The sequence below is a fragment of the Babylonia areolata genome, chromosome 5 (genome assembly GCF_041734735.1).
Source record: "Babylonia areolata isolate BAREFJ2019XMU chromosome 5, ASM4173473v1, whole genome shotgun sequence".
NCBI lineage: Eukaryota > Metazoa > Mollusca > Gastropoda > Neogastropoda > Buccinidae > Babylonia > Babylonia areolata.
This window is the reverse complement of record NC_134880.1, coordinates 52906646-52933776: the sequence shown is the minus strand read 5'-3', so window position 1 is coordinate 52933776 and position 27131 is coordinate 52906646. Positions and strand designations below refer to the sequence as shown.

At 43.4% G+C, this 27131-nt stretch overlaps 1 protein-coding gene across 3 annotated transcripts in view; it reads left to right on the top strand.

The window, feature by feature from the left end:
- The window catches only part of LOC143282174 (rho guanine nucleotide exchange factor 28-like), a 200884-nt gene that overhangs the window by 158604 nt on the left and 15149 nt on the right, over positions 1 to 27131 (top strand). For all 3 annotated transcript variants that reach the window (XM_076587739.1, XM_076587740.1, XM_076587738.1), the window contains 14 exons: positions 672 to 737; positions 8289 to 8332; positions 9194 to 9297; positions 9970 to 10021; positions 10584 to 10636; positions 13720 to 13899; positions 14317 to 14442; positions 15840 to 15957; positions 16448 to 16602; positions 17710 to 17877; positions 21393 to 21582; positions 22373 to 22462; positions 24510 to 24616; positions 25841 to 25922. In XM_076587739.1, the coding sequence (XP_076443854.1) occupies positions 672 to 737; positions 8289 to 8332; positions 9194 to 9297; positions 9970 to 10021; positions 10584 to 10636; positions 13720 to 13899; positions 14317 to 14442; positions 15840 to 15957; positions 16448 to 16602; positions 17710 to 17877; positions 21393 to 21582; positions 22373 to 22462; positions 24510 to 24616; positions 25841 to 25922 (1535 nt within the window). The remainder of the gene's footprint in view (positions 1 to 671; positions 738 to 8288; positions 8333 to 9193; positions 9298 to 9969; positions 10022 to 10583; positions 10637 to 13719; positions 13900 to 14316; positions 14443 to 15839; positions 15958 to 16447; positions 16603 to 17709; positions 17878 to 21392; positions 21583 to 22372; positions 22463 to 24509; positions 24617 to 25840; positions 25923 to 27131) is intronic.

The following is a 27131-nucleotide window of genomic DNA, read 5'->3' as shown; positions in this document are numbered from 1 at the left end:
CATGGTATGCTTTGCATGGTATCACTCTCTTAGAAAGTGCATTTTTGTACATCAGCCACATATGTTGATATTTCTGGTCGGAAGTGATATACACACACACACACACACACACACACACACACACACACACTGGTATATATCATAAGTGAACATACTTCAGGCGTGGCTTTGATAATGAAGGTTTGTGCCATGGAAGGAAAATGTATTAATTTATACATGTCTATTTTGTTTTTTTTTTTCATGTGTTTTGTGTTTGTTTTGTTTTTTGTTAGAAAAATTTGGGTTTAATTTTAAATGGAAAATTACTGCTGTGTTGTGTGCTGCATGCCGTTCCTGCATGAGCCAGGAAGAGATAGACATGATTTTTTTTTGTTGGAAAATAGCTCTAGACTGCCCATGAACCTTCCCATGACAGAAGCGATCCCAGTAAATATTTTTTACCACCCTTCACCTCATCAGGAGACATGAATCCAGCAAGAACATGCACATGGAGCACAAGTCGAATATTTGATGTGAAGTGATGATGATGATGATGATGGTAAGGGTCATGTATCCAGCAAGAATGTGCACAAGGCGCTAGTCCAGTGTATGACGTTGAATTGAGGAGGAGGAGGTTTGGGTGAGAGAGGTGAAGATGTGAGTGCTGATTGGTGGTGTTCACCTGTCGACAGCAAAGCCATCAGTGAGACGGAAGAGACGGATGGAGGCAGCATGGGGCTGGACCCGGCACAGTCCAAGTGAGTGGTGCACGCTTGTGTGCTGTGACTGTCTCTCACCTGTGTTTACCTGTGTATCCATGGTGTTTGTTGTGCCCAGGGTGCACGCCTGTGTGCTTGTGACCTGTGTTTACCTGTGTATCCATGGTGTTTGTTGTGCACGCCTGTTTGCTGTGACTGTCTCCTCCCTGTGTGCTGCATGTGTCTCTGGTGGAACAGTTCAGTAGAGTTCCAGACTTCCTACAGTAAGGAGTTTCTAAAGTGTGCCTTCGCCTCACTGCATGTCTCTGGTTGACTGGTATCCTTTTTGTTGGGAGTTCAGGAAGAAGGTTTTAAAAAAACACAAGCATACATTCACTTATCGTCTGCATGTGTGCAGTTGGTTGGTTGGTTGGTTTTCTGTTTGTGGTGTGTACCGCCTACGAGTGTTTGTAGTTTTGTCTGAAAACAGTTTGATCTGGATTTTTTTTTTTTCTGAGTTGTTTATGAAGCGCAGATATTGTGACTGTTTTTGTTCCCTGTTCTTTGTTCTCTTTCTGAACTCTGCACAATTTAATTTCCAAATGAATTAATAAAATTGTATTGTATTGTATTGCTCTTTGCCCAGTTTCTTCTTTTTCTGTCTGGTGATATGAGAGACTTGAGACAGTCCGTCCACAAAGGACAGGGTTTGGGGGAAGAAGTGAGAATGGCCTGGTGTTGCCAGGTTACAACCTTTTCCATGTTTGGGTTGCCCTGAGTTTGAGGTTTATTTTTCATGGGCACAATGTTTTGCACAGTGGGTATAGAGAGATGCTGTGATGGCCAGGTCCCCAGTGCGTGACTAGTTGCAGAATGAGTTGCAAAATGAGCAGTCTCTCTCTTACCAGAGGTGGTTTGCTAGTGGCTAGGCTTGTATCTCTTCCTAATCTTGTCTGTCTGTTTTGGGGATCTTCGTCTTTCAGTCTGTTTGTAGGTTGTTAAGAGTAACCAAATTTGTTAATTTCTTAGCTTTGATTTTTTTTTTTTTACCCCCAGTTTTTTGTTTGATTGATATCAGTTTTACACCGAGATGATTTATGTATGGTCCGCCACATTGAACTGTTCTTACTTTGACTAGATCCCAACTCCCATCAAAAGCATGGAGTCATTTTAAGTCTGAAAGGAAGTTAAGTGAAATTGCTTTTTCCCCCTTTTTTTAATGTCAGGTTGATGTAAATGCAGTAAATTGAGAAGAAGTTACTAGTAGAGTGTGGTAGCTGATGGATGCAGCATTATACATGTGACTTCATTGTACATAATTGTTCAAAAATTTCATGGAGCAGGAGATTTGAATTGTCTTTAGAACTCTTTCTCTCTCTCTCTCTCTCTCTCTCCCTCCCTCCCTCCCTCCCTCCCTCCCTCAATCTTCTTGTCTCTGGCATGCAAATTCATATGCATGCAGGTAAGCACACACACACACACACACACACACACACACACACACACACACACACACACACACACACAACACACACACACACAACACACACATGCATACACACACACACACATACACACACACACACATACACACGCACACGCACACACACACACACACACAAAAGAAGAAGAAGAAAAATTGTACTTCTACTGTAGTACTATGCTTAAAGACCTATTCACTCATGCGCACACACACACACACACATAGACAAGACGAGAGAGAGATGAACCAAGTCATCTGGGGAATACAGAGAGAAACGTGGCATGACTGCACATGCAAGTTATTCACTACCACAACCACTCACATGTCCCTGTGTTTCTGCCTCGGTCGTTATATTACGTCACTGACATCCACATCATGGTGGAAGTCCTGAATGACATCCCCTTGACAAAAATGGAAGGAGGGGTGGATATTATTAGCCCAGGGCATCGCTTCCTGTGAATCATGGGGCTGTTAATAGTTTGTTCCATGTGTAAGGGTGATTCCTCATAGTCATGCGTCCCTTGTGTGGTGGTGAGAGATAGAGAGAGAGTGTGTGTGAGAGTGTGTGTGTGACCGCAGTTGTGAAACTGATGTTTGCCATGTGTCCGTTGATTAGTATAGTAATAAGGGATGGTTGGTTCGGGAGAATTGCATTGTCTGTTGTTTTTTTTTTTCCCCTCCCTGTTTTTTCTGACCACTCTTTCAGCCTGTCTGTCACCGTCGCCTGCCTCTGTGTGTGTGTGTGTGTGTGTGTGTGTGTATTAGTATGTTAATTTTGAGAGTGAGATCACGAGTCCTTGTTTTCTCTCTTCAAAGCCTCTTGACTTTCGACTTTCATTATAAAGTCAGATGATGATTATACTTAAAGGTCAGTCTCTCACTCACTCCCAATACCTCCTGCTGTCACTTTTACTTTCTACATCTTTTTCTCCGTGTGTCTCTTTCTCAGTCTCAATCTCTCTCTCTCTCTCTCTCTCTCTCTCTCTCTCTCTCTCTCACACACACACACACACACACACACACACACACACACACACACACAAGCAGTTTTCGTTGCTCATAAAGTGAGAATTACGCATATCTGAAATTTAAGATTAAAATGCATTAAGACTTTCGGGAATAACCCCTGCAACAGATTATTTTCTTCTACTGGTATGGTGGAGTTAAAAGACATAATCTTGGTTGGTTGGGGTTTTTTTGTTTGTTTGTGTTGTTTTTTTAACACTTTTTGATGATCACAATAATTACAGAGATGCAATATTCCTGAGAATCTTGATGAAGTTGTAAGCTATAAGACTACCCTTGCAGAGCAAAAAAAAAAAATCATCCTGTCAGCAGCTTTTCCACAAGCCAACAACACAGCAGGCTACTGACTCTTGATCCCCATGTTTTTGTCTCCAGTCCACATCCCCCCCCACACACACATACACCCTCACCCTCCTGCTGCCATGTGGAAACTGCTTGCTAGTTGATCTTTTGATGGAGGGAGGGAGAGAGAGAGAGAGAGGAAAAACAACAACAGTACATTGGCACAATGCTACTTCTGAGATCGGCAGTCCAGAATAGTGGTTGTGGGGTAACTGACAATGTAGGGTAGCCATGTTGACTGCACATGTGGGAAGGGGAAGGTGGTAGGGGTATGGGGGTGGAGGGAGGAGAAGGAGGGGGCAGGGGTTACAATGGGGTGGGGATCAAAGGGTGAGTGTCTATGGGTGAGAGAGGATGGTGGGCAAAAAAGGGTTTTAAGTGTTAGGGTACAAGTGGTTTGTGAATCTGTGTTTGAAGATGGCCTCGTTGCATCACACAACTCACAGGGAGAAGGAAACGCCACGTTTCTTTGTGACTGAAAAGAAACGCCTAGTTGTTTTGTGGCTAAATTGAAGCGCCAGGTTGTTGCATCACTGAAAATGAATGCCAGATTGTTGCATCTCAAAAAAGAAATGACAAATTGGTGCATAACTGAAAAGAAATGCTGATTTGTCATATCACTAAAACGAAACACAGAGTTATGTCACTTAAAAGAATTGAGTCATTATATCACTAAAAAACACAACAACAACAACAAAAAAACCCACTAAATCATTGATGAATAAAAAATGCCAAAATGTTACATTACTAAAAAGAAATGGCTAAGTATGTCACTGAAAAGAAATGTTATATCACTTAAAAAAACACACACAAAAAACACCCACTGAATCATTATATCACTACAAAGAAATGCTGAGTGTTGTACCACTAGAAAGAAACACTGAGCCATTATATCACTGAAAAGAAATGCAGAGTTGTTTGATCACTAAAGAGATAAACACAGGAGTTGTTATACACTTGTGTCACGAAAAAGAAACATGGAGTCATTACATCACTGGAAAGAAATGCAGAGTAGTTATATCTCTCTTTCTCTCTCTCTCTCTCTCTCTCTCTCTCTCTCTCTCTCTCTCTCTCTCTCTCTCACACACACACACACACACACACACAGAAATTCCAAAATTTGGGTTTTTCCTCATGGCTTCCCCAGCGCCCACAGAGAGCGTGGCGTGTTTTGATGTGCATCGCTTTGGCAAAGGTCCAGGTGTGTTGAGATTTAAGAAGGAAGGACTGGTTGAATATATAAGTGACTTGCGTTGTTGGGGAAGTGATAAGATATAGGTCAGTGGAGAAGGATGAGGAGAAGTGATGGTATAGGTAAAGCCAGTCACTGTCCTCTCCCCCCTCCACCACCCCCCCCCCCCCCGCCCCACTCCCACCCCCACCCAGCCCACAACCACCCTGCCACCCCTTCTCCTACAAGGTTCATCCTGTGTTGACAAACACAATTAAAATGTGCACAGATGTGTCTGGCCATTTGCTTTTTCACTTTGTGTCTCCAAAACATACATGCGCACATGCATTTGCAGACATAAACAGCGCTCACTGAACAATTATTCCTTTCATCACCTTTTGGGTGTGGAGGCAGGGTAAAGATCAGGAACAGCAGGATGAAATAAAAAGTAATATTTAAGGAGAAAAGCAACAACAAATGCCCAGTGAAGTAAACATGGAAGTAATTATTTTTCATTAACACACACACATGCACTCTCTCTCTCCCTCTTTCTTCTGTCCTTCTCCCCACCCCCCACCCCTCTCTCTCTCTCTCTCTCACACACACATTCTCTCTCTCTCTCACTCTCTGTAGGTTATCAGAAGCTGCCACACACCCAGTAGCCTTGTACAGAAACCAGAAGCTTCCGTGTCTCTCTGGATAGAGTTGAATCAGAAGCTGTTTAGCATTGTGTGCTGCATTGTGCACAAGTGGGATTGTTTTTTCTATCCCCTCCATACCCCCACCCAAACTAATCCCTTCCTCCCCTCTCTTTCCCTCCTCTTTCCCCCCCAGTTGTAACCACTGCCAGATTGAGGGGGGAAGTGTCAGGAAAACCACAGTGCCGGCAGCAGCAGTAGCAGCAGTAGTAAGCAGCAGGACAATCACACTGCACCCCTCCCTTCCCTGGCACACAGTTAACTGTCTGGAGTGTTGTTAGTCAAGCCGCTGCGTGCAGTGCAGAGCAGCTTCCCCTTCTTTGAACAGTTTTTTTTTTTGGTAACTACTGTCCGGGATGTTTCTAACTTGATAGTGTACATGGTGGTAGGGAACTTCTCTGAAGGTGTCTTGATGGATGCTGGAATCTTTTTTTTCCTTCTTCATCCTCTTCTGTCCAAATTGATACAGCATGGTGCATCAGCTGAGATGGAAAATATTTGTTGTGTGTGGTATGGAGATGGTCAGCATGATGTAGGTGACATGAAAAGTGATGTTGTTAACAAACGCAGCTTTTCCCCACATCAGTGGGTGATGGGAATGACTTTGGTGCCACATCTGATGAACACCAGTCTGGATTGTGTTCAAACCAGTAGCAGATACACTGTTCTCAGGAATATGTACTGGTGATCATGCTAAACTCGAGACTTTGGAGTATTTTTGTGTCCTATTTTGACAGTCCCAAGTTTGTTTGAATCAGAGGTTAGAGAAGGATCTGTCAGCCTTGTTGAGGACTAGTCAGCAGGAAATGTGGGTTCAGTGTGGTCCATTCATCAGAAACGAACGTTCAGTCTGCTTGTTGACTCACCGTCGGTTTCCCACACCCCTCAGCTTGTCACATGGAAAAGTGGTGTTGACTATTTACGTCGGTCTCATGATGAAGGCTGTGTTATCAGTAAACAGAGGTGGAAATCCGTTGTGGTTCTGAGTTCAGACCATTGAGTGTTCTCGTTTCTCTGTGGTTGCAACTTGTGTTTGTCTGTTTCTGCAGTCCATCAAACTTGATGAAATCATCTCGGCACTGTGCCAGTTCTGGTCATAAACTGTGATGTAACACGGAGGATAAATTTGTATCCAGTAGTGGTTGTGAGTTTTCTTTTGTTTTGTTTTTATTCATTTTGGATTAACGGTCAGTACAAAAAAAAAGAAAAGAAAAAAAGATTGCTGTCTTGTTAGTTGATTTCATTATCGATCTTTGAGAGGAGTCGGGGTTTTTTTGTGTGGTGAGGGGACTTAACGTCAGTGAGTGAGGGACGTAGGTGTAGGACAACCAAACTCCATGGGCAGTGTGTGTGGTGGTGGCAAGGCTATGGTGGGTCAGGATGTGTGAGTGTCCGTGTGGTGATGACGGGACGGTGACCATGGTGTTTGGCACCCGTAAAGGTTTCTACGACTTGGACAACAGCACCGGTGGGGAGACCGAGGGCTCAGCGGTCAGGGAGGTGGTCAGGTGAGGAGGGTGCCTGGCTGGTTGGGCTGGCTGCTGACCCCCGTCTGACTGGTTTTTACCTGCATGAAGTTTGGGAGGGTTTTTCCTTTGGAGGTTGTGTGTCGCGTTGTAATAGTGATAATTCTTCTTTACGTTCGTTCTCTCTCTCTCTCTCTCTCTCTCTCTCTCTCACGTGTGTGTGTGTTTTAAGTGTATTGTTTTATGTGTGTGTAAGTGTTTTGTTTGTGTTGTGTGTGTTGTTTTTTTCTGTGTGTTTGTTTGTGTGTGTTTTTCTCTGTCTTATTGGTGTGTCTGAAGAGCGTTTATGACTGCGAAATTTGGATCAAAATGAGTAAGGGGAAGGAGGGATGGTGAGGAAAAGATTTGGTGATGGTGGTGGTGATAGTTATGTCAGTGCTGGTGTGTTTGTGTGTGTGTTTGTGTATGGCCATGGGTGTGTGCTAGATTAAATGTATGAAATACATTGAAACACAACCATGAGGTCAGTGATATTAGGACGGTTTTGATTTATACGAATCAAGCCGTATCATAAAATGTTTGTGACTGACTTGATACATAGTGGCTATCATCATCATCAACAATTAGCATAAATCTGCCACAGGATGTTGTGGTGGCTTCCTTTTGTGAATCACAGTTTCTGTTTTCATTTCATCATGGTGAGGTCCACTGGATTCACTGGTACATGGTATGTTGTCAGTTCTGCCTTTCTCCTGTCTTGGAAGGAGTAGATCTTCTTGAGGCAAATCCCACATCCTTCCTCTGTCTTCTGTTTTGCTGATTGACAAAATCATAGGTTCACAGGTGTCATTTGCTTCAGGAAGTATTGTTTTCAGATTATGACTGTTTCTTCATTTGTATATTTGCCTTTTTACTTTAGCATGCAGTGACAGTCTTCATAACGTTCTGGTTTGTAAAAACAGAATTGAAATACTGAGTTGTTCAAGGATGTGATCCACTGATCTGTGGTCCTAGTCTTTTCTTGTCATGGCTTGGAAGGAACTGGTTTATGTTTCTGATATGATTGATGTGGTTTTTTTTCTGGAGGGAGAGTGGAGAAATGCAAAACTTCAACAAAATCAGATGGACAGATAGGAAGTGTCTGGTGAAGGTAAAAAAGAGAAATGGGACAGACCACCACGCCCTCCCTCCACCCCACAAGTCCTTTACCCTTAGCCCTAATGCGAAGGTGTCTGACCTGTACCTGTACTGATTTTGTATTAATCATTGGTACTACTGCCTTGTACTTGCAAGACAGAATGCTGGCTTGCTTTCATGTGGCAGCATGCTCAGTACGGTGATGTGTTTTCTTATTTGTGGCATTACAAGAACCATGACAAAAAACAACAACCAAGTAATCACTGTTTGTGTGTGTGTGTGTTTCAGCATTTCAGAGATTGCTTCGGAATCCCTGGAGTCTCTCGATACAGGTGAGTCTTGATATATGGCCATGAAGCTACACACACTCATGCGCACACGCACACATGCATGCCTGCATGCACGCACACACGCACGCACGCACGCTCTCACATCACACAAGCACGCACGCGCACACACAAGTATGCATGCACACACACACACATACACACATTCATACATTCATACATACACACATTCATACACACACACATACACACACACACACACACACACACACACACACACACACACACACATACACACACTACACTACACTACACTACACTACACTACACTACACTACACTGCACACACTCACTACACAACACACAGACACATGCATGCCCTCAAGCTACATACAAGGGGCAAGTTCCGCTGGTTTTGATTATTACCATCTGGGCGTATGCATGCATATTTTTCCAATTTTTTTCCTCTTTTCAGTCATTGAATTTAAGACAGATTAATCACTGTATGTAGAGTTAATAATATGTGTAGAATGAATGATGAATTAGTGTACAGAATGAATGAGTAAAATGTTTTGTGCAGCAGTTTGTGTCTTTATTAACATACATTCTTTTTTTTCTCTTTTATTCATGTTATAGCTGATAGTCTTAGTTTGCATCAGTTTGGCATTGTCAGTGTAGGGAGGATAACGCAGACTTGCTATATTAGTGTTGTAAGGCAGTTATTAAAGCCGTTCTCATGGAAACTGATCTGCCTAATTTGCCGCAGCTTTGACATAGTAAATGTATTTTAACCAAACACAGAGTATAACATGAACTGCCCATGTTAGTGTAGTGAGGCAATAAATAAAGTCTATTATTATTAAGATAAATGAATAGAACACGTCATTCTCTCCTTGACTCCCACAGTGTCGGTGGTGGTGACGGCAGAGAGCGCGGTGCTGGAGGAGGAACCAGACCTGATGTTGGGGGTTGAGGAACCTGAGGCCTGGAACATCACTGTGGAGAGAAAGGTGAGAGGTCAAACCTCTCCTACCCCTCCCCCCCCCCCCCCCCCCCCACTCACCCTCTCCCTGCTCGCTTACTTAATCCTCTTCTCTTTGGTGGTGGGTAAATTAAGACACCATCAATTTTTTTCATTTCAGCCTGTTCCCCCAACACTCTGTTTTTTATATTGTTAGAGTCATAGATTTCCAGATTTATTGAAAATCTTGTTAAAATAAAAAAAATTATTGCTTGTTATGCTTATAAACACTTTTTTTCTTTTTTCTTTTTTTTTTAAACTGTGGTCCCGTATATCCAAGCCTTCTGTTGTTTTTTTTGTCCATTTCTGTTACAAATGACATTGATGGCTGCAGCAGTTTTTCATGTCCTTGTTTCTAAGACCTTTCACAACAGTCGCCTTTCTTTTTTCTTCTGCTTGGCAGTGTCAGAAAATGTTGTTGTTTTTTCTGAACCTATTTATTTTTCTGATAGTTTGTTTACAGTCAGTGAACATCCTCTTTTATTTATTTATTTTTTTTCTTTCTTCATGAACTTTTTGTTGTGATAGTTTTGTCTGACGACTGTTCTGTATTTGTTTCTTTATCTGATAGTTTATAGAGTCAAGGAACATCCCTTTTTTTTTTCTTTTTTTTTTTTGTGATAGATTTGTCTGACAACTGTTCTGTATTTGCCATCCACAGACCTTGAAGAGAATGAATGCCAAAGACATCAAGCGGCAAGACACAATCTGGGGTAAGTGGTGACAGAAAGGGTGTGTGTGGGGTGGGGGGGCAGGCGGGGGGCGGTTGGGTGCCTGCAGAAAGGGGTGGTGAATGGGTTTGCCAGGCAACATGGGTAGAGAGCTTGGTGCACATGCTTTGCATTTCTGGGCTCACCGCCCTGAAATGTTGATGAGAAAAACAGTGACACAGGGAAAAGGTGCTGTTGGTTCATTCACTGAGGCAGGGATCTTTTTTCTTTTTCTTTTTTTTTTTTTTTTTTTTTTTTGTTAGTTACAGGTGGGCAAACAAGTTAGCAAGCGAGCGAACATGTAAAACACAGCTGAGTCATAAAGAAAAGCAGTAGCATGGTGGTGGGTGGGGAGGGGTGTGTGTAGAATTAGAGAGACACGTCTTTCTTTATTAATGTATGACTTATGGAGAGGAATAATTGGAGTGGGTGTGTTGCATATGTATGCAAATAATTCAGTTTGGCACTGGTTACATGGAAAGGCAGATTGGAGACTTGATAGCAAACAGTGTGTGTGTGTGTGTGTTTAACATTTATTTTCTATTTATTGTTGTTGTTTTTTCAGAGTTGATACAGACAGAGAAGCAGTATGTCAAGAAGTTGAAGATAATGCAGAAGGTAAGACTTTTCTCTTTGGCTGTGCTGTAGTGCACAGTAATGAATATTCTCCAGTGGCTGTAGTGTACAATACAGATGTGTCTATGCTGACAGGAGCATATAATAACGAAGGTTCTGCAGTGACACTGGCATACAGTATTGAAGCATCTGTGATGGCAATAGTGTACAGTAATAATGGATCTACAGCGGCAATAGTATACAATACTGAAGTATCTGTGGTGGCAGTAGTATACAATACTGAAGTATCTGTGGTGGCAGTAGTATACAGTACTGAAGTATCTATAGTGGCAGTAGTATACAGTACTGAAGCATCTATGGTGGCAGTAGTATACAGTACTGAAGTATCTATGGTGGCAGTAGTATACAGTACTGAAGTATCTATGGTGGCAGTAGTATACAGTACTGAAGTATCTATGGTGGCAGTAGTATACAATACTGAAGTATCTGTGGTGGCAGTAGTATACAGTACTGAAGTATCTATGGTGGCAGTAGTATACAATACTGAAGTATCTACGGTGGCAGTAGTATACAATACTGAAGTATCTACGGTGGCAGTAGTATACAGTACTGAAGTATCTACGGTGGCAGTAGTATACAGTACTGAAGTATCTACGGTGGCAGTAGTATACAGTACTGAAGTATCTATGGTGGCAGTAGTATACAGTACTGAAGTATCTATGGTGGCAGTAGTATACAGTACTGAAGTATCTACGGTGGCAGTAGTATACAAAACTGAAGTATCTACGGTGGCAGTAGTATAAAATACTGAAGTATCTATGGTGTAGTAGTATACAATACTGAAGTATCTATAGTGGCAGTAGTATACAGTACTGAAGTATCTATAGTGGCAGTAGTATACAATACTAAAGTATCTATAGTGGCAGTAGTATACAATACTAAAGTATCTATGGTGGCAGTAGTATACAGTACTGAAGTATCTGTGGTGGCAATAGTATACAATACTGAAGTATCTACAGTGGCAGTAGTATACAGTACTGAAGTATCTGTGGTGGCAGTAGTATACAATACTGAAGTATCTGTGGTGGCAGTAGTATACAGTACTGAAGTATCTACGGTGGCAGTAGTATACAATACTGAAGTATCTATGGTGGCAGTAGTATACAGTACTGAAGTATCTATGGTGGCAGTAGTATACAGTACTGAAGTATCTATGGTGGCAGTAGTATACAGTACTGAAGTATCTATGGTGGCAGTAGTATACAATACTGAAGTATCTATGGTGGCAGTAGTATACAATATTGAAGTATCTATGGTGGCAGTAGTATACAATATTGAAGTATCTATGGTGGCAATAGTATACAATACTGAAGTATCTATGGTGGCAGTAGTATACAATACTGAAGTATCTGTGGTGGCAGTAGTATACAGTACTGAAGTATCTATGGTGCCAGTAGTATACAGTACTGAAGTATCTATGGTGGCAGTAATATACAGTACTGAAGTATCTACTGTGGCAGTAGTATACAGTACTGAAGTATCTACTGTGGCAGTAGTATACAATACTGAAGTATCTATGGTGGCAGTAGTATACAATATTGAAGCTGATACAGAGACAATAGTATGCAAAACAAACTTTTACAGTGGCAGTGGTATGCATCATTGGACCTTCTGTTGTGGCAGTAATATAGAATACTGAAGCGTCAGTGGTGGCAAGAGTGTACAGTGCTGAAACTCTTATGGTGGCAATGTTATACAATTCTGAATCTTCTATGGTGGCAGTGTTAAACAGTATTGAAAGGTCTGTGGTGGCAGTGGTGTACAAGATTGAATGGTCTGTGGCTGCAGTTATATACAATATTGAAAGGTCTATGGTGATAGTGGTATACACTGCTGTTGTTGTTGTTGTTGTTTTTTTATGGCGTAGACTAATGAACCTCCTGTGGTGTCAGTGGTACACGGTACTGAACCTCCTGTGGTGGCAGTGGTACACGGTACTGAACCTCCTGTGGTGGCAGTGGTACACGGTACTGAACCTCCTGTGGTGGCAGTGGTACACGGTACTGAACCTCCTGTGGTGGCAATGGTACACGGTACTGAACCTCCTGTGGTGTCAGTGGTACACGGTACTGAACCTCCTGTGGTGGCAGTGGTACACGGTACTGAACCTCCTGTGGTGGCAATGGTACACGGTACTGAACCTCCTGTGGTGTCAGTGGTACATGGTACTGAACCTCCTGTGGTGGCAGTGGTACACGGTACTGAACCTCCTGTGGTGGCAGTGGTACACGGTACTGAACCTCCTGTGGTGGCAGTGGTACACAATATTGAAAGGTCCGTGGTTGCAAAATACTGAAGCTTCTGCTGTGTTAATAGTGAACCATTCGGAAACTTCTGTGGTGACAGTAGTATACAATATTGGTGCTTCTACTGTGGCAAGAATATACAGTGGTGAAGGTTCTGTTGTAGCAACAGCATACAGTACTGAGTCTTCTCCATTGACAGTAGTATTCAGTAATGAAACGTCCATGTTGTATTGAATAAATTCATGCATGCACACAAATTAGAAGAAAATGAAAGAAATGTAAGCAAACAAAACAGAATGAATAAAGAAAAAGAAGACAGAATAAGAACAAGAACAAAACAAGGAGAAACGGGAGCAATGGGTGCAATACTTTCAGTGAGACACACACATGTCCTCATTTTTACTGCTGACAGCCGTTTCTCTGTGAGTCGTTTATGGTTGGAAGGATTTAAGATGTTTATGGAGTTTTGGTTTGAAAATAGGTAGAGAGCTGTTCATTTGTACGTGTATAGGGAGTGAGTTCCACGGGGATGCGCCTGAAAATGCAAAACTTGTTTTGAACATATCAGTGGGGGTACGTGATGAAATGTACATGTTAGAGCCGTATTGGCATGGGGCTAGGGTAAGCAGATGTGGATATTATGGTGCCAAGTTATTGTGCACTTTGTACACAAGTAACGCTTTGTTGAATACTGTTTTTGCATGGAATGATGTTTGATCTGGCTTGTTTAAGTTCACATTAAAGGATCTGCTTTAAAAAAAATAAAAAAAATAAAGATTCCATGATGTCTCTGAAGTGAAGGTGTGTGGTGTGTAACAGTTGTTTCGTGACCCAATGCTGTCGGAGATGGACATGGCGGAGGATCAGATACAGCGGCTGTTCCCACGGCTGGACGAGCTGTGTGAGGTGCACTCCGTGTTCCTGAGGTCCCTGCTGGCCCTGCAGACCCACAGCCCTGACCGCTCTGTGGAGGAGATCGGCCCCACCCTGCTGGATCAGGTCTGTGGAATAGAGTAGAATAGAATCTCTTTATAACCAGTACTGGGGTCACTAGGAATATTGGGGGGGATAGTACATAAAAAGGTACAAACATGAATCAAGGGGATTTATATATGTTTGGAAGAGGGGGGGGGGGTGCTGACCACAGTTTGGAAGAGATAGACATACCCTGCTGAATCAGGTCGGTGGGGGACTGAGAGAGGGGGATTTTTGGGGAGAGGATGTATATATGTGAGTGTTATGGGTGGGTGGGTGGATGTAGAAGGTTGTGGATGGGTGTGCTGACTGCGGTTTGAAAGAGATCGGACCTACCCTGCTGAAATGGGGGTGGGGGTCAGGAGGATTGTGTATGGGATGTGTGAGAGTGTGTGTGTGTTATGGATGTGTGCAGTAAGTTGTGTGTGTGGGTGTGTGCAGTTTACCGGGGACAAGGCAGAGCGTATGAAGTCAGTGTACGGAACGTTCTGCAGCAAACACACCGAAGCCATCCAGATCTACAAGGACAACGCCAAAACTGACAAAAAGTTCCAGAACTTCTGCAGGGTAGGCTACTGCTTTGGTGGTTTTGTGTTCTGTGTGTGTGTGTGTGTGTGTGAGAGAGAGAGAGAGTGTGTGTGTGTTTGTGTGTGTGAGAGAGGGAGAGTGTGTGTGTGTGTATAGTCAACATGATCTTTATTGAGGATAAAAGAGTAAACTTGTACAGCTTTTTTACATCCTGTCCTCTTTGTGTGTATGTGCGTGTGTGTGTGAGAGAGTGACTGTGGCATGTGTGCAGGTATGCATGTGTGAGATGATGTGCATGATGTGTAATTTAGCAAAACAAGAAGCCTCCCCAAGGAGAAAGAAGCAAGGGAGGTGATTGTGTTTTTGCCATGGTTTTCAGTGTTACAAAACACTTTACTACTGGACACCCGCAGGAGTGTGCTTGTCATGGTATGGTGTGGTGTGTCTGTGTTGTGTGCACAGAAAATGTTCAGCCTGAGTATCTGTTAGAAACAGGACTGGACGATGTGTGTTTGTCATGGTATGGTGTGGTGTGTCTGTGTTGTGTGCACAGAAAATGTTCAGCCTGAGTATCTGTTTGTTTGTCATGGTATGGTGTGGTGTGTCTGTGTTGTGTGCACAGAAAATGTTCAGCCTGAGTATCTGTTAGAAACAGGACTGGACGATGTGTGCTTGTCATGGTATGGTGTGGTGTGTCTGTGTTGTGTGCACAGAAAATGTTCAGCCTGAGTATCTGTTAGAAACAGGACTGGACGATGTGTGCTTGTCATGGTATGGTGTGGTGTGTCTGTGTTGTGTGCACAGAAAATGTTCAGCCTGAGTATCTGTTAGAAACAGGACTGGACGATGTGTGCTTGTCATGGTATGGTGTGGTGTGTCTGTGTTCTGTGCACAGAAAATGTTCAGCCTGAGTATCTGTTAGAAACAGGAATGGACGATGTGTGCTTGTCATGGTATAGTGTGGTGTGTCTGTGTTGTGTGCACAGAAAATGTTCAGCCTGAGTATCTGTTAGAAACAGGACTGGACGATGTGTGCTTGTCATGGTATGGTGTGGTGTGTCTGTGTTGTGTGCACAGAAAATGTTCAGCCTGAGTATCTGTTAGAAACAGGACTGGACGATGTGTGCTTGTCATGGTATGGTGTGGTGTGTCTGTGTTGTGTGCACAGAAAATGTTCAGCCTGAGTATCTGTTAGAAACAGGACTGGACGATGTGTGTTTGTCATGGTATGGTGTGGTGTGTCTGTGTTCTGTGCACAGAAAATGTTCAGCCTGAGTATCTGTTAGAAACAGGAATGGACGATGTGTGCTTGTCATGGTATAGTGTGGTGTGTCTGTGTTGTGTGCACAGAAAATGTTCAGCCTGAGTATCTGTTAGAAACAGGACTGGACGATGTGTGCTTGTCATGGTATGGTGTGGTGTGTCTGTGCTCACAGAAAATGTCCAACCTCAGTATCTGTGAGAAGCGGGAGTTGCCAGACTTCATTCTGGGAGTGACAGTGCGTCTGGCCAAGTATTCCATCCTCATTGAGGCCATCTTCAAGAGCACCAAAGGTTGGTTTCTGTAAGAAGCTTATGCGCGTCTCCGTTTCTCTGTGTGCAGTGTGTGTGTGTGTGTGTGTGTGCGTGTGCGTGCAGACTAGAGATGTTCATGGTCAGTGAACTGCGATTGCGTTCACTTGAAATTTTGTTCAGTTGAACCATGTTGAATCGAACACTGGTAAGACTGGCGTTGCTGTTCAGCATGTGATGGTGAACTTTTATTGTGATGAGTGATGTTGTCATTACTGAGTGTGTTGTGTCAGGTGGCCCCACTTGGTAGTCAGAATTTCATTTTCAGACACAGATAGGGCACATATAGCTGATAATATGCAGGGGTCAGATTTGAGTATAAAAAAAAAATAGTAGTGAAAATTACAGTAGCATGGAGGTTGATTTTGAATGATGAAAGACAGTGTGGTTTTATGTTTGTGTATGTGTGTGTATTTCCGTGTGATGATGATGATGATGATGATTGTGTGTGTGTGTGTGTGTGTGTGTGCAGACAAGAAAGACCGTGAACAGCTGAGCCAGGCCCTGCAGTGCAGCAAGACAGTGGTGCATGGTGTGGACGCCCAGGTGGCTGCCTATGAAAAGCTGATGGAGGTGTACCGGGCCTTCGACTCACGCACCACTGTCTACATGGACAAGAAGTTCAAGGTGCGGTCAGTGCAAGGGTGGTGTGTGTGTGTGTGCATGGGAACTATTCCATTTCATATCACTTTTCTTTCATTGTTCATACATGTATAGGCACCTGTTTTTCAGTCAGAGACCCAACTCGAAGCACTTAAAACAGTCATTTCCACAACAGGCTTCCTACTTTGGTAGAGCTAACTGACAGCCGCCTTTAGGTGCTCATCATTCGTTTCCTGTGTTGTTCAGTCAGGCTTCAATAATATGTACGCTTACACATATATATTAGAAAGGATTTTTCTTCAGAATTTTGCCAGGTACAACCCTTTTGTTGCAGTGGGTTCTTTAACATGCACTGAGTGCATGCTGCACTAGGAAACTTAGTTTATCGTCTCATCCAAATGACTAGCATCCAGACCACCACTCAAAGTCTGTTGGAGAGGGTAAAGCAAGGCAAGGCAAGGCAAGGCAAGAAATTTATTTCATGTACCCCATGGGGCCATTGGGGGAGAAGATACTGGCAAGTATGGGACGCGATCCAGTGCAGTCAGATTGTCTTGCTTCCTAGGCAGATGTGTTAGCTGTGGATTGTGTTGCTGATTGTGCACTCTCGTGTTGTGGAGTCATGTCTGGCTCATAAGTGGAGCCCGTGAGTCACACTCACAAGCACCCTGGAAGCATTGGGATGTCCAGGGGGAGGGTGGGGGAGGGTGGGTCACATTCTTATTTCTCTTTGCAGTCATGTGCATCAGCTGATCATGTTTTGTGCATGTGGGACTGTAATGAAAATGTGTTTGAAATGTGAGCAATCCATACATGTGTTGATTGCTGGATCAAACACTGTAACAGACTTCAAAATGTTTATATACACAACTGTTTACTGTTCAGAATAAAAAGAATGGAATTAATGTTTACAAAACAAAGGAACTTTGTGTAATAAATGGCTCACCTGCTTTGTTAAGCAGCTGTTTCATGTCCAAAATGAAAGGAATAAAACACTCAACTGTTTTATGTTCAGAATGAAAAGAAAAAAACAAACACTCACTTTCTTTAAACAACTGTTTTATGTTCAAAATGGAAAGAACAAACCTTATACTAAATGGCTGATGCGTGACATATGTTTTCCCTTTACAGCGGCAAGACTTGATAGCCCGTGGTCGTCACTTGGTGCATGCAGGCACCATAGGCTGGAAGACGGCTCGCAATCGTGTGTTGGACACGTACGCCTTGGTGCTCACGGATCTTCTGGTCTTTCTGCAGAAGAATGAACAGAAATACACCTTCTTCCTCCAGGACAACAAGGTGTGTGGCTTGCTCGTATTTTGTTGTTTACTTCTTCCCTGTTTCATTTTCTTTTTTGTGAAATGTGGCTTTTGAAAAATGGGTTTTTTGTTTGATTAATGTAATTTTTTTTCAGAAAAAAATAAATTGTCAGAGAATTGACTGTAAAAACTGCTTTGTCTTTAAAATTACAAGTGGAGAAAGTCCACTAAAAAACGACAACTGTAAGTTGTAAAAGTATGTACATGACACTTCTTACCAAAATTGAGCCTGATTTCATACCCGGTATTGTTTTTATTAGATTTGTCCATTTGTTAGAATATCATATACAGATTCATTGTTGTTTCATTCTTTTTAATTAACTTCCTTGATGTTTTGATATTACTTGATTAATTGAATACAGCCAGGCTTGTATTTGAATGTCGGTGTGTTATTTATCTTTAGGTTCTTCTTCTGCATTCACTCGTATGCACACGAGTGGGCTTTTACGTGTATGACCGTTTTTACCCCGCCATGTAGGCAGCCATACTCCGTTTTCAGGGGTGTGCATGCTGGGTATGTTCTTGTTTCCATAACCCACCGAACGCTGACATGGATTATAGGATCTTTCATGTGCGTATTTGATCTTCTGCTTGCATATACACACGAAGGGGGTTCAGGCACTAGCAGGTCTGCACATATGTTGACCTGGGAGATCATAAAAATCTCCACCCTTTACCCACCAGGCGCCGTCACCGTGATTCGAACCCGGGACCCTCAGATTGACAGTCCAACGCTTTAACCACTCGGCTATTGCGCCCGTCGATCTTTAGGTTCATTTAGGCTGATGGCTGTAGTACAACATGCATTGTGAAATTAGAAACCGTGGTGAAAGTAGTAATTTTGGGAAGTGTATGGCTAGTGGGAAGGTTGTGCACCTTGAGGAAGGCAAAGTTACTGTTCCTGTTTAATCACATCTTGTCAGTCATCATGTGAAAATGAGATAGCTGTATACACTGACACTGAAACTTCTTAATGTCGTTAGTTGTAAAGTCTTTGTGACGTGGGGGTACGCGGTTAGATCCTCATTGTGAAATAAAGGTACATAGAATGCTTACAGAAAATAAAGTAGTATCAAACACTTAAAGAACAGGCCTCAGCCTAGACCTTTTCATGATTGTTTTTGTCATTACCATTCAGCATGCAACACAGCAAGAAATCAAACAAGAGTTAATGATGTGTCAGAACTGAGAGTCTTGACATTTTCATCGTGAAATTGAAAGTTTTCTCTTTTTACTGGCATCAGCAATATCCTCTGCCAAAGATTTGATTCATAACTAACTTAATTTCTTCATTTTATATTGTCGGCATATCAAGCATGTTTTTGTGTCCTGACAACAGGCACCTGAAACAGATAGCTGTGTACAGTGTGAGTGAGACACAGAGCTGTGTACAGTGTGAGTGAGACACAGAGCTGTGTACAGTGTGAGTGAGACACAAGAGCTGTGTACAGTGTGAGTGAGACACAGAGCTGTGTACAGTGTGAGTGAGACACAGAGCTGTGTACAGTGTGAATGAGACACAGAGCTGTGTACAGTGTGAATGAGACACAGAGCTGTGTACAGTGTGAGTGAGACACAGAGCTGTGTACAGTGTGTGAGTGAGACAGAGCTGTGTACAATGTGAGTGAGACACAGAGCTGTGTACAGTGTGTGAGTGAGACACAGAGCTGTGTACAGTGAGACACAGAGCTGTGTACAGTGTGAGTGAGACACAGAGCTGTGTACAGTGTGTGTGAGACACAGGGCTGTGTACAGTGAGACACAGAGCTGTGTACAGTGTGAGTGAGACACAGAGCTGTGTACAGTGTGAGTGAGACACAGAGTGTGTACAGTGTGAGTGAGACACAGAGCTGTGTACAATGTGAGTGAGACACAGAGCTGTGTACAGTGAGACACAGAGCTGTGTACAGTGTGAGTGAGACACAGAGCTGTGTACAGTGAGATACAGAGCTGTGTACAGTGTGAGTGAGACACAGAGCTGTGTACAATGTGAGTGAGACACAGAGCTGTGTACAGTGTGTGAGTGAGACACAGAGCTGTGTACAGTGTGAGTGAGACACAGAGCTGTGTACAGTGTGTGAATGAGACACAGAGCTGTGTACAGTGAGACACAGAGCTGTGTACAGTGTGAGTGAGACACAGAGCTGTGTACAGTGTGTGAATGAGACACAGAGCTGTGTACAGTGAGACACAGAGCTGTGTACAGTGTGAGTGAGACACAGAGCTGTGTACAGTGAGACACAGAGCTGTGTACAGTGTGAGTGAGACAGAGCTGTGTACAGTGTGAGTGAGACAGAGCTGTGTACAGTGTGAGTGAGACACAGAGTGTGTACAGTGTGTGAATGAGACACAGAGCTGTGTACAGTGTGAGACACAGAGCTGTGTACAGTGTGTGAGTGAGACACAGAGCTGTGTACAGTGTTTGAATGAGACACAGAGCTGTGTACAGTGTGAGTGAGACACAGAGCTGTGTACAATGTGAGTGAGACACAGAGCTGTGTACAGTGTGAGTGAGACACAAGAGCTGTGTACAGTGTGTGAATGAGACACAGAGCTGTGTACAGTGTGTGAATGAGACACAGAGCTGTGTACAATGTGAGTGAGACACAGAGCTGTGTACAGTGAGACACAGAGCTGTGTACAGTGTGTGAATGAGACACAGAGCTGTGTACAATGTGAGTGAGACACAGAGCTGTGTACAGTGTGATTGAGACACAGAGCTGTGTACAGTGTGAGTGAGACACAGAGCTGTGTACAGTGTGAGTGAGACACAGAGCTGTGTACAGTGTGAGTGAGACACAGAGCTGTGTACAGTGTGAGTGAGACACAGAGCTGTGTACAGTGAGACACAGAGCTGTGTACAGTGTGAGTGACACACAAGAGCTGTGTACAGTGTGAGTGAGACACACAGCTGTGTACAGTGTGAGTGAGACAGAGGTGTGTACAGTGTGAGTGAGACACAGAGCTGTGTACAGTGTGAATGAGACACAGAGTGTGTACAGTGTAAGTGAGAGACAGAGCTGTGTACAGTGTGAGTGAGACACAGAGTGTGTACAGTGTAAGTGAGAGACAGAGCTGTGTACAGTGTGTGAGTGAGACACAGAGCTGTGTACAGTGAGACACAGAGCTGTGTACAGTGTGTGAATGAGACACAGAGCTGTGTACAGTGTGAATGAGACACAGAGCTGTGTACAGTGTGTGAGTGAGACACAGAGCTGTGTACAGTGTAAGTGAGACAGAGCTGTGTACAGTGTGTGAGTGAGACACAGAGCTGTGTACAATGTGAATGAGACACAGAGCTGTGTACAGTGTGAATGAGACACAGAGCTGTGTACAGTGTGTGAGTGAGACACAGAGCTGTGTACAGTGTGTGAATGAGACACAGAGCTGTGTACAGTGAGACACAGAGCTGTGTACAGTGTGTGAGTGAGACACAAGAGCTGTGTACAGTGTGAGTGAGACACAGAGCTGACAGGAGGAGGGTGTTGTTTTCAGCACTGCGTGGTTCCCCTGTACAAAATGCTGGTGCGGGAGAAGCGGGACGAGCGGGACAGTCACGGCATCTACGTCATCAGTCAGATCCGCCAGAGCCCCGAGATGTACGAACTGGTGTGCCGCACGCGTGACGAGCGTGACCACTGGATGAGGATTCTGCAGGAAGCCATCAAGAACTGCCCAGAGGAAGGTAGGAGATGTTTCTGGACACGCTGTCCATGACTGTCTTCATAGGTCTGACCAGTATGTTGGGTTAAAAAAAAAAATATACATATATATATATATGAAATTTTGGGAGCAGATATAAAGCATAAATGGATCAGTACACCTTGAAACTGAAACATGTCAGTCTTCATTTTTGATTTTGTATGTTCAGCGGTGACTCTTCTGGGTCATCTATGTGGTCCTCAGTGTACGAAGTCTGTGTGTTTTGTATGCAGATAGGGGTTATGATGATGGGGGCAACATCATACGCATGTTTGTTGACATGAGTATTGTCTGTGGCAAAGTATGTTAAACAGGAAGTTCTGTGGTTGGACAGTGGTGGAGTTGGAACGTTTAAACGTTGATTTAATTACACAACTTAACTGTGACCCAACTAGTGCAGACTCCGGCAGGGGTCTGACATTCCTGTCCTGTGCAAACTACTATCCGCCTATGTGGAGAAAACGAAAGTACTACGGCCGATAACCTCCCGGAAGTAGGTAACGTCCCCTTTGTCCCCCTGGCTAGCGCCCTCTTTTTCTGGCAGCCACCTCGACACCTGTTCCTGTGCACTTCATATGGCTAAGTTTTTTTCGCATTTTCTATCTGCCTATCGATTCTCTGGCGTTTCTGTTTTGTGTCCAATTAGGCCTTCAAGCAGGTCGCACAATTATGTTGCTCGATTGGGAGATCGGGCTAAAATTAAGGCACGATCGCAATCGAAACGTTGATTTTTAAGGGTACATGATGATGCATTGATGTTGACGTTATTGCAGATGAAGTTCAGCCGCAGCAACCTGAAGTGGTGATGGAGGAAGAGAGGAGGAAACAGGAAGAGAAGTCCAGGAAAATGAAAGATATCATCAGTAAGTGATGACTGTGTCACTGTGAAAGATATCATCAGGAAGTGATGACTGTGTCTCTGTGAAAGATATCATCAGGAAGTGATGACTGTGTCTCTGTGAAAGATATCATCAGTAAGTGATGACTGTCTCCGTGAAAGATATCATCAGTAAGTGATGACTGTCTCTGGGAAAGATATCATCAGGAAGTGATGACTGTGTCTCTGTGAAAGATATCAGTAAGTGATGACTGTGTCTCTGTGAAAGTTATCATCAGTAAGTCATGACTGTGTCTCTGTGAAAGATATCATCAGTAAGTGATGACTGTCTCTGTGAAAGATATCATCAGGAAGTGATGACTGTGTCTCTGTGAAAGATATCAGTAAGTGATGACTGTGTCTCTGTGAAAGATATCATCAGTAAGTCATGACTGTGTCTCTGTGAAAGATATCATCAGTAAGTGATGACTGTGTCTCTGTGAAAGATATCAGTAAGTGATGACTGTGTCTCTGTGAAAGATATCATCAGTAAGTGATGACTGTCTCTGTGAAAGATATCATCAGTAAGTCATGACTGTGTCTCTGTGAAAGATATCAGTAAGTCATGACTGTGTCTCTGTGAAAGATATCATCAGTAAGTGATGACTGTGTCTCTGTGAAAGATATCATCAGTAAGTGATGACTGTGTCTCTGTGAAAGATATCATCAGTAAGTCATGACTGTGTCTCTGTGAAAGATATCATCAGTAAGTGATGACTGTGTCTCTGTGAAAGATATCATCAGTAAGTGATGACTGTGTCTCTGCATGAATGGTGTCAGTGGCAGGGCAGCAAGTAACTACACAGTAACATACATTTTCTGTGAAGTTGGTTTTAGTGTGCTCTTGAATTTAGAGGGTTGCAGATGGTTATTTCTTTCTTGTTCATAGCTTCAGTGGTCATTCTGGTCTACAGATTTAAATTGGATTGATTAACTACACTTAATGTGTGTGCTGGTCTATCCATATCACACACAGAGCAGTTGACACAGAAACAGTGTTTCCATATCAGACAGAAACATGACTCTTCTTCTTCTTCTTTCCGTTACACGACCAACATCAGCTTGCCGATGACTCTGTCGTGGTTCATGCATGCTGGGTATTTTCATGTCTCCATAACCCACCGAACAAGTGGGACTTGTGAGCCCCAGTGGGACAGTGGAAGGAAAATGAATCCAAGATGTTTGGCAAGTGTTGTAAGTGTTGTCAGGTGTGTAGATAGTCAAGATATCAATATTAGTGCAAGTGTTGGGGTTTGTCTGCGCTCAGCCATGGCTTTGCAAACACAACTTGAGCTTCATACAAACTTGCAAAACTTTCGCCATAAATATGACAATCCGATGAATAATTTTAGCTTATGGAACTCAGGAGATAAAGAGCTCTCAGGGGAGCTAATTTAATGGTTAGCAGACTGTATTTTCTGTATTGCGGGACTCGAAACATAGAACGTTGTAACATGACGTACGGCGCACGTCAATACAGCATTGGTGAGCGACATTTCATGACGTACGCCGTACGTCAACAGCACAGTCAAGAGGTTAACTACAACCCAAAAAATTTTCCATTTTAAAAATCATCAAGAGATTGAAAATTGGTAAAATTGAATATGAATTTATTTATTGAATATTCATACACATACAAAAAAAGTAATATAAAGTAAAGACTCTAGCTTACCAACCTAATAAAAACTAATTATAATTTGAAAAAAACTGCCTATTTAATTTTTTTTTTAATAAGTCTGGGAATGTCATACTGGAGGACCAGTATTGTCCATTTTTTAAAAGAGTTTATTCAGAATGGAGTGTAGACGTAGATGTGCATGATAATGGCGCTGACCGTGGTGTGTGTGTGTGGGTGGGTGGGTTGTGATGGCACTGATAGTGGTGTGTTTGTGTGTGGGTTGTGATAGTATTGACTGTGGTGTATGTGGGTGTTTTGTGATGTGATGGCACTGACGATGATGTGTGTATGTGAGGGGAGGGTGCGGGGGCAGGGGGGTGTTACGGCACTGATCATTGTATTCGTGTGGTTGCAGACAGCCTGCACCAGAAGGACGATGTGATCAAAGGCCTCTGTGAGGAGAAGAACCGTCTGATGATGGAACTGCTGGAGGTGTCCACAGCCAAGGAGGAGGGAGGCTCTGTAAGTGGACTGCTGTTGCTCCTGTTTGGTGCATGTCGTGAGAGATCTTCAGGTCAACGTCTGTTCACTAGAAGTGTTATCAGATGGAAGGAAGGGTGGTAGTGGATGAAAGAGAGGAGGGAGTGCTTGTGATTATTAGTGTAAGAAAGTGTTAATGTATGTGTTAAAGGAAATGAAATATGTTGGTGCATGTTGTTGTTCTCTCTCTCTCTGTTCGTCTCTGTGTGTTCAAATGCTGTCCCTGAAATACTCGAGGCATTTGAAAACAAATAGTGACGGGCACAATAGCCGAGTGGTTAAAGCATTGGACTGTCAGTCTGAGGGTCCCGGGTTCGAATCACCGTGACGGTGCCTGGTGGGTAAAGGGTGGAGATTTTACGATCTCCCAGCATATGTGCAGACCTGCTAGTGCCTGAACCCCCTTCGTGTGTATATGTAAGCAGAAGATCAAATACGCACGTTAAAGATCCTGTAATCCATGTCAGCGTTCGGTGGGTTATGGAAACAAGAACATGCCCAGCATGCACACCCCCGAAAACGGAGTATGGCTGCCTACATGGCGGGGTAAAAACAGTCATACACGTAAAAGCCCACTCGTGTGCATACGAGTGAACGCAGAAGAAGAAGAAGAAAAAAACAAATAGCATGTAAGTCAGCAGGCAGATAGGAGTAATGTGTAAGCTGACATGGTTGCATGGCGTGTGGGTGTGTATGTTAACAGAAAAAGGTGGGTGATTTAAAGAAGACAACAACAGTGGGGAACACATGGTTCAAAGATTATTCATAATCCGTCATTGTGTCTATAGCAGTTGACGTACACTCGGAACAGTTGACTCGGAGAGCACCTGACAGGGACTTAATGAGCAGCTGACCCAGAGCAGTTGGCAGACTCAGTGAGCATTTGACACAGACTGGATGAGCAGTTTACACAGACTAAGTGAGCAGTTCACAGCAGTTTACACAGACTAAGTGAGCAGTTCACAGCAGTTTACACAGACTAAGTGAGCAGTTTACACAGACTCAGTGAGCAGTTGACAGACTCAGCAGTTGACACAGAGTGGATGAGCAGTTGACAAAGTGAGCAGTTTACACAGACTCAGTGAGCAGTTGACAAAGTGAGCATTTTACACAGACTCAGTGAGCAGTTGACAGACTCAGGGAGCAGTTTACACAGACTCAGGGAGCAGTTGACACAGACTCTATGAGTGAAGTACATGTGTGCAGCGTTCAAGTTCCCAGTACGATGCAGGCAGCACGGTTGGCAGCACAACGTCTGTGGAGGTGGTACAAGCAGCCATTGAAGAAGGTGTGTTGTGTTGTCTGTCGGTGCTATGTGTCATCTGTCAGTGTCACCTTTTCTTTGTCACACTCCTGTCTCTGTCACTGCCATGTGTTGTCTGTCAGTGTCACCTTTCCTTAGTCATGTTCCTGTCTCTGTCACTGCCATGTGTTGTCTGTCAGTGTCACCTTTCCTTTGTTACACTCCTGTCTCTGTCACTGCCATGTGTCATCTGTCAGTGTCACCTTTTCTTTGTCACACTCCTGTCTCTGTCGGTGCCATGTGTCATCTGTCAGTGTCACCTTTTCTTTGTCACACTCCTGTCTCTGTCACTGCCATGTGTTGTCTGTCAGTGTCACCTTTCCTTAGTCATGTTCCTGTCTCTGTCACTGCCATGTGTTGTCTGTCAGTGTCACCTTTCCTTTGTTACACTCCTGTCTCTGTCACTGCCATGTGTCATCTGTCAGTGTCACCTTTTCTTTGTCACACTCCTGTCTCTGTTGGTGCCATGTGTCATCTGTCAGTGTCACCTTTTCTTTGTCACACTCCTGTCTCTGTCACTGCCATGTGTCATCTGTCAGTGTCACCTTTTCTTTGTCACACTCCTGTCTCTGTCACTGCCATGTGTCATCTGTCAGTGTCACCTTTCCTTTGTCACGTTCCTGTCCTTGTCACTGCCATGTGTCATCTGTCAGTGTCATCTTTTCTTTGTCATGTTCCTGTCTCTGTCACTGCCATGTGTCATCTGTCAGTGTCACCTTTCCTTTGTCACGTTCCTGTCTCTGTCACTGCCATGTGTCGTCTGTCAGTGTCACCTTTTCTTTGTCACACTCCCGTCTCTGTCACTGCCATGTGTCGTCTGTCAGTGTCACCTTTTCTTTGTCACACTCCTCCCATAGTCTGTATCTGGTAGTGGTTTTGTTGAGACAAGAAACGTTGTTGGGAGTGGACACGTTTCATGTTAAGTGTGGTTATGATTGAAGGGTAGAGTACTAGGAAAGGATTGAATATTTTCAGCAGTGAAGCTGGAGAATGATTGGTTTCGTTTTGGCTCAAAGAGGAAAGAAATGAAACCCAGTTGATATGAATAAGTATGGTAGCATAGTCATTGTTCTGGTAAAGTGTAAATTAGGTGGAAAAGTCATGAAATAGGTAACCGTGACAGTGCTAAGGGAAAAAAATGATGGTCCAGTGATATTGATATTTACTGTTGGATGAAACCAGTTTGGCTGCACT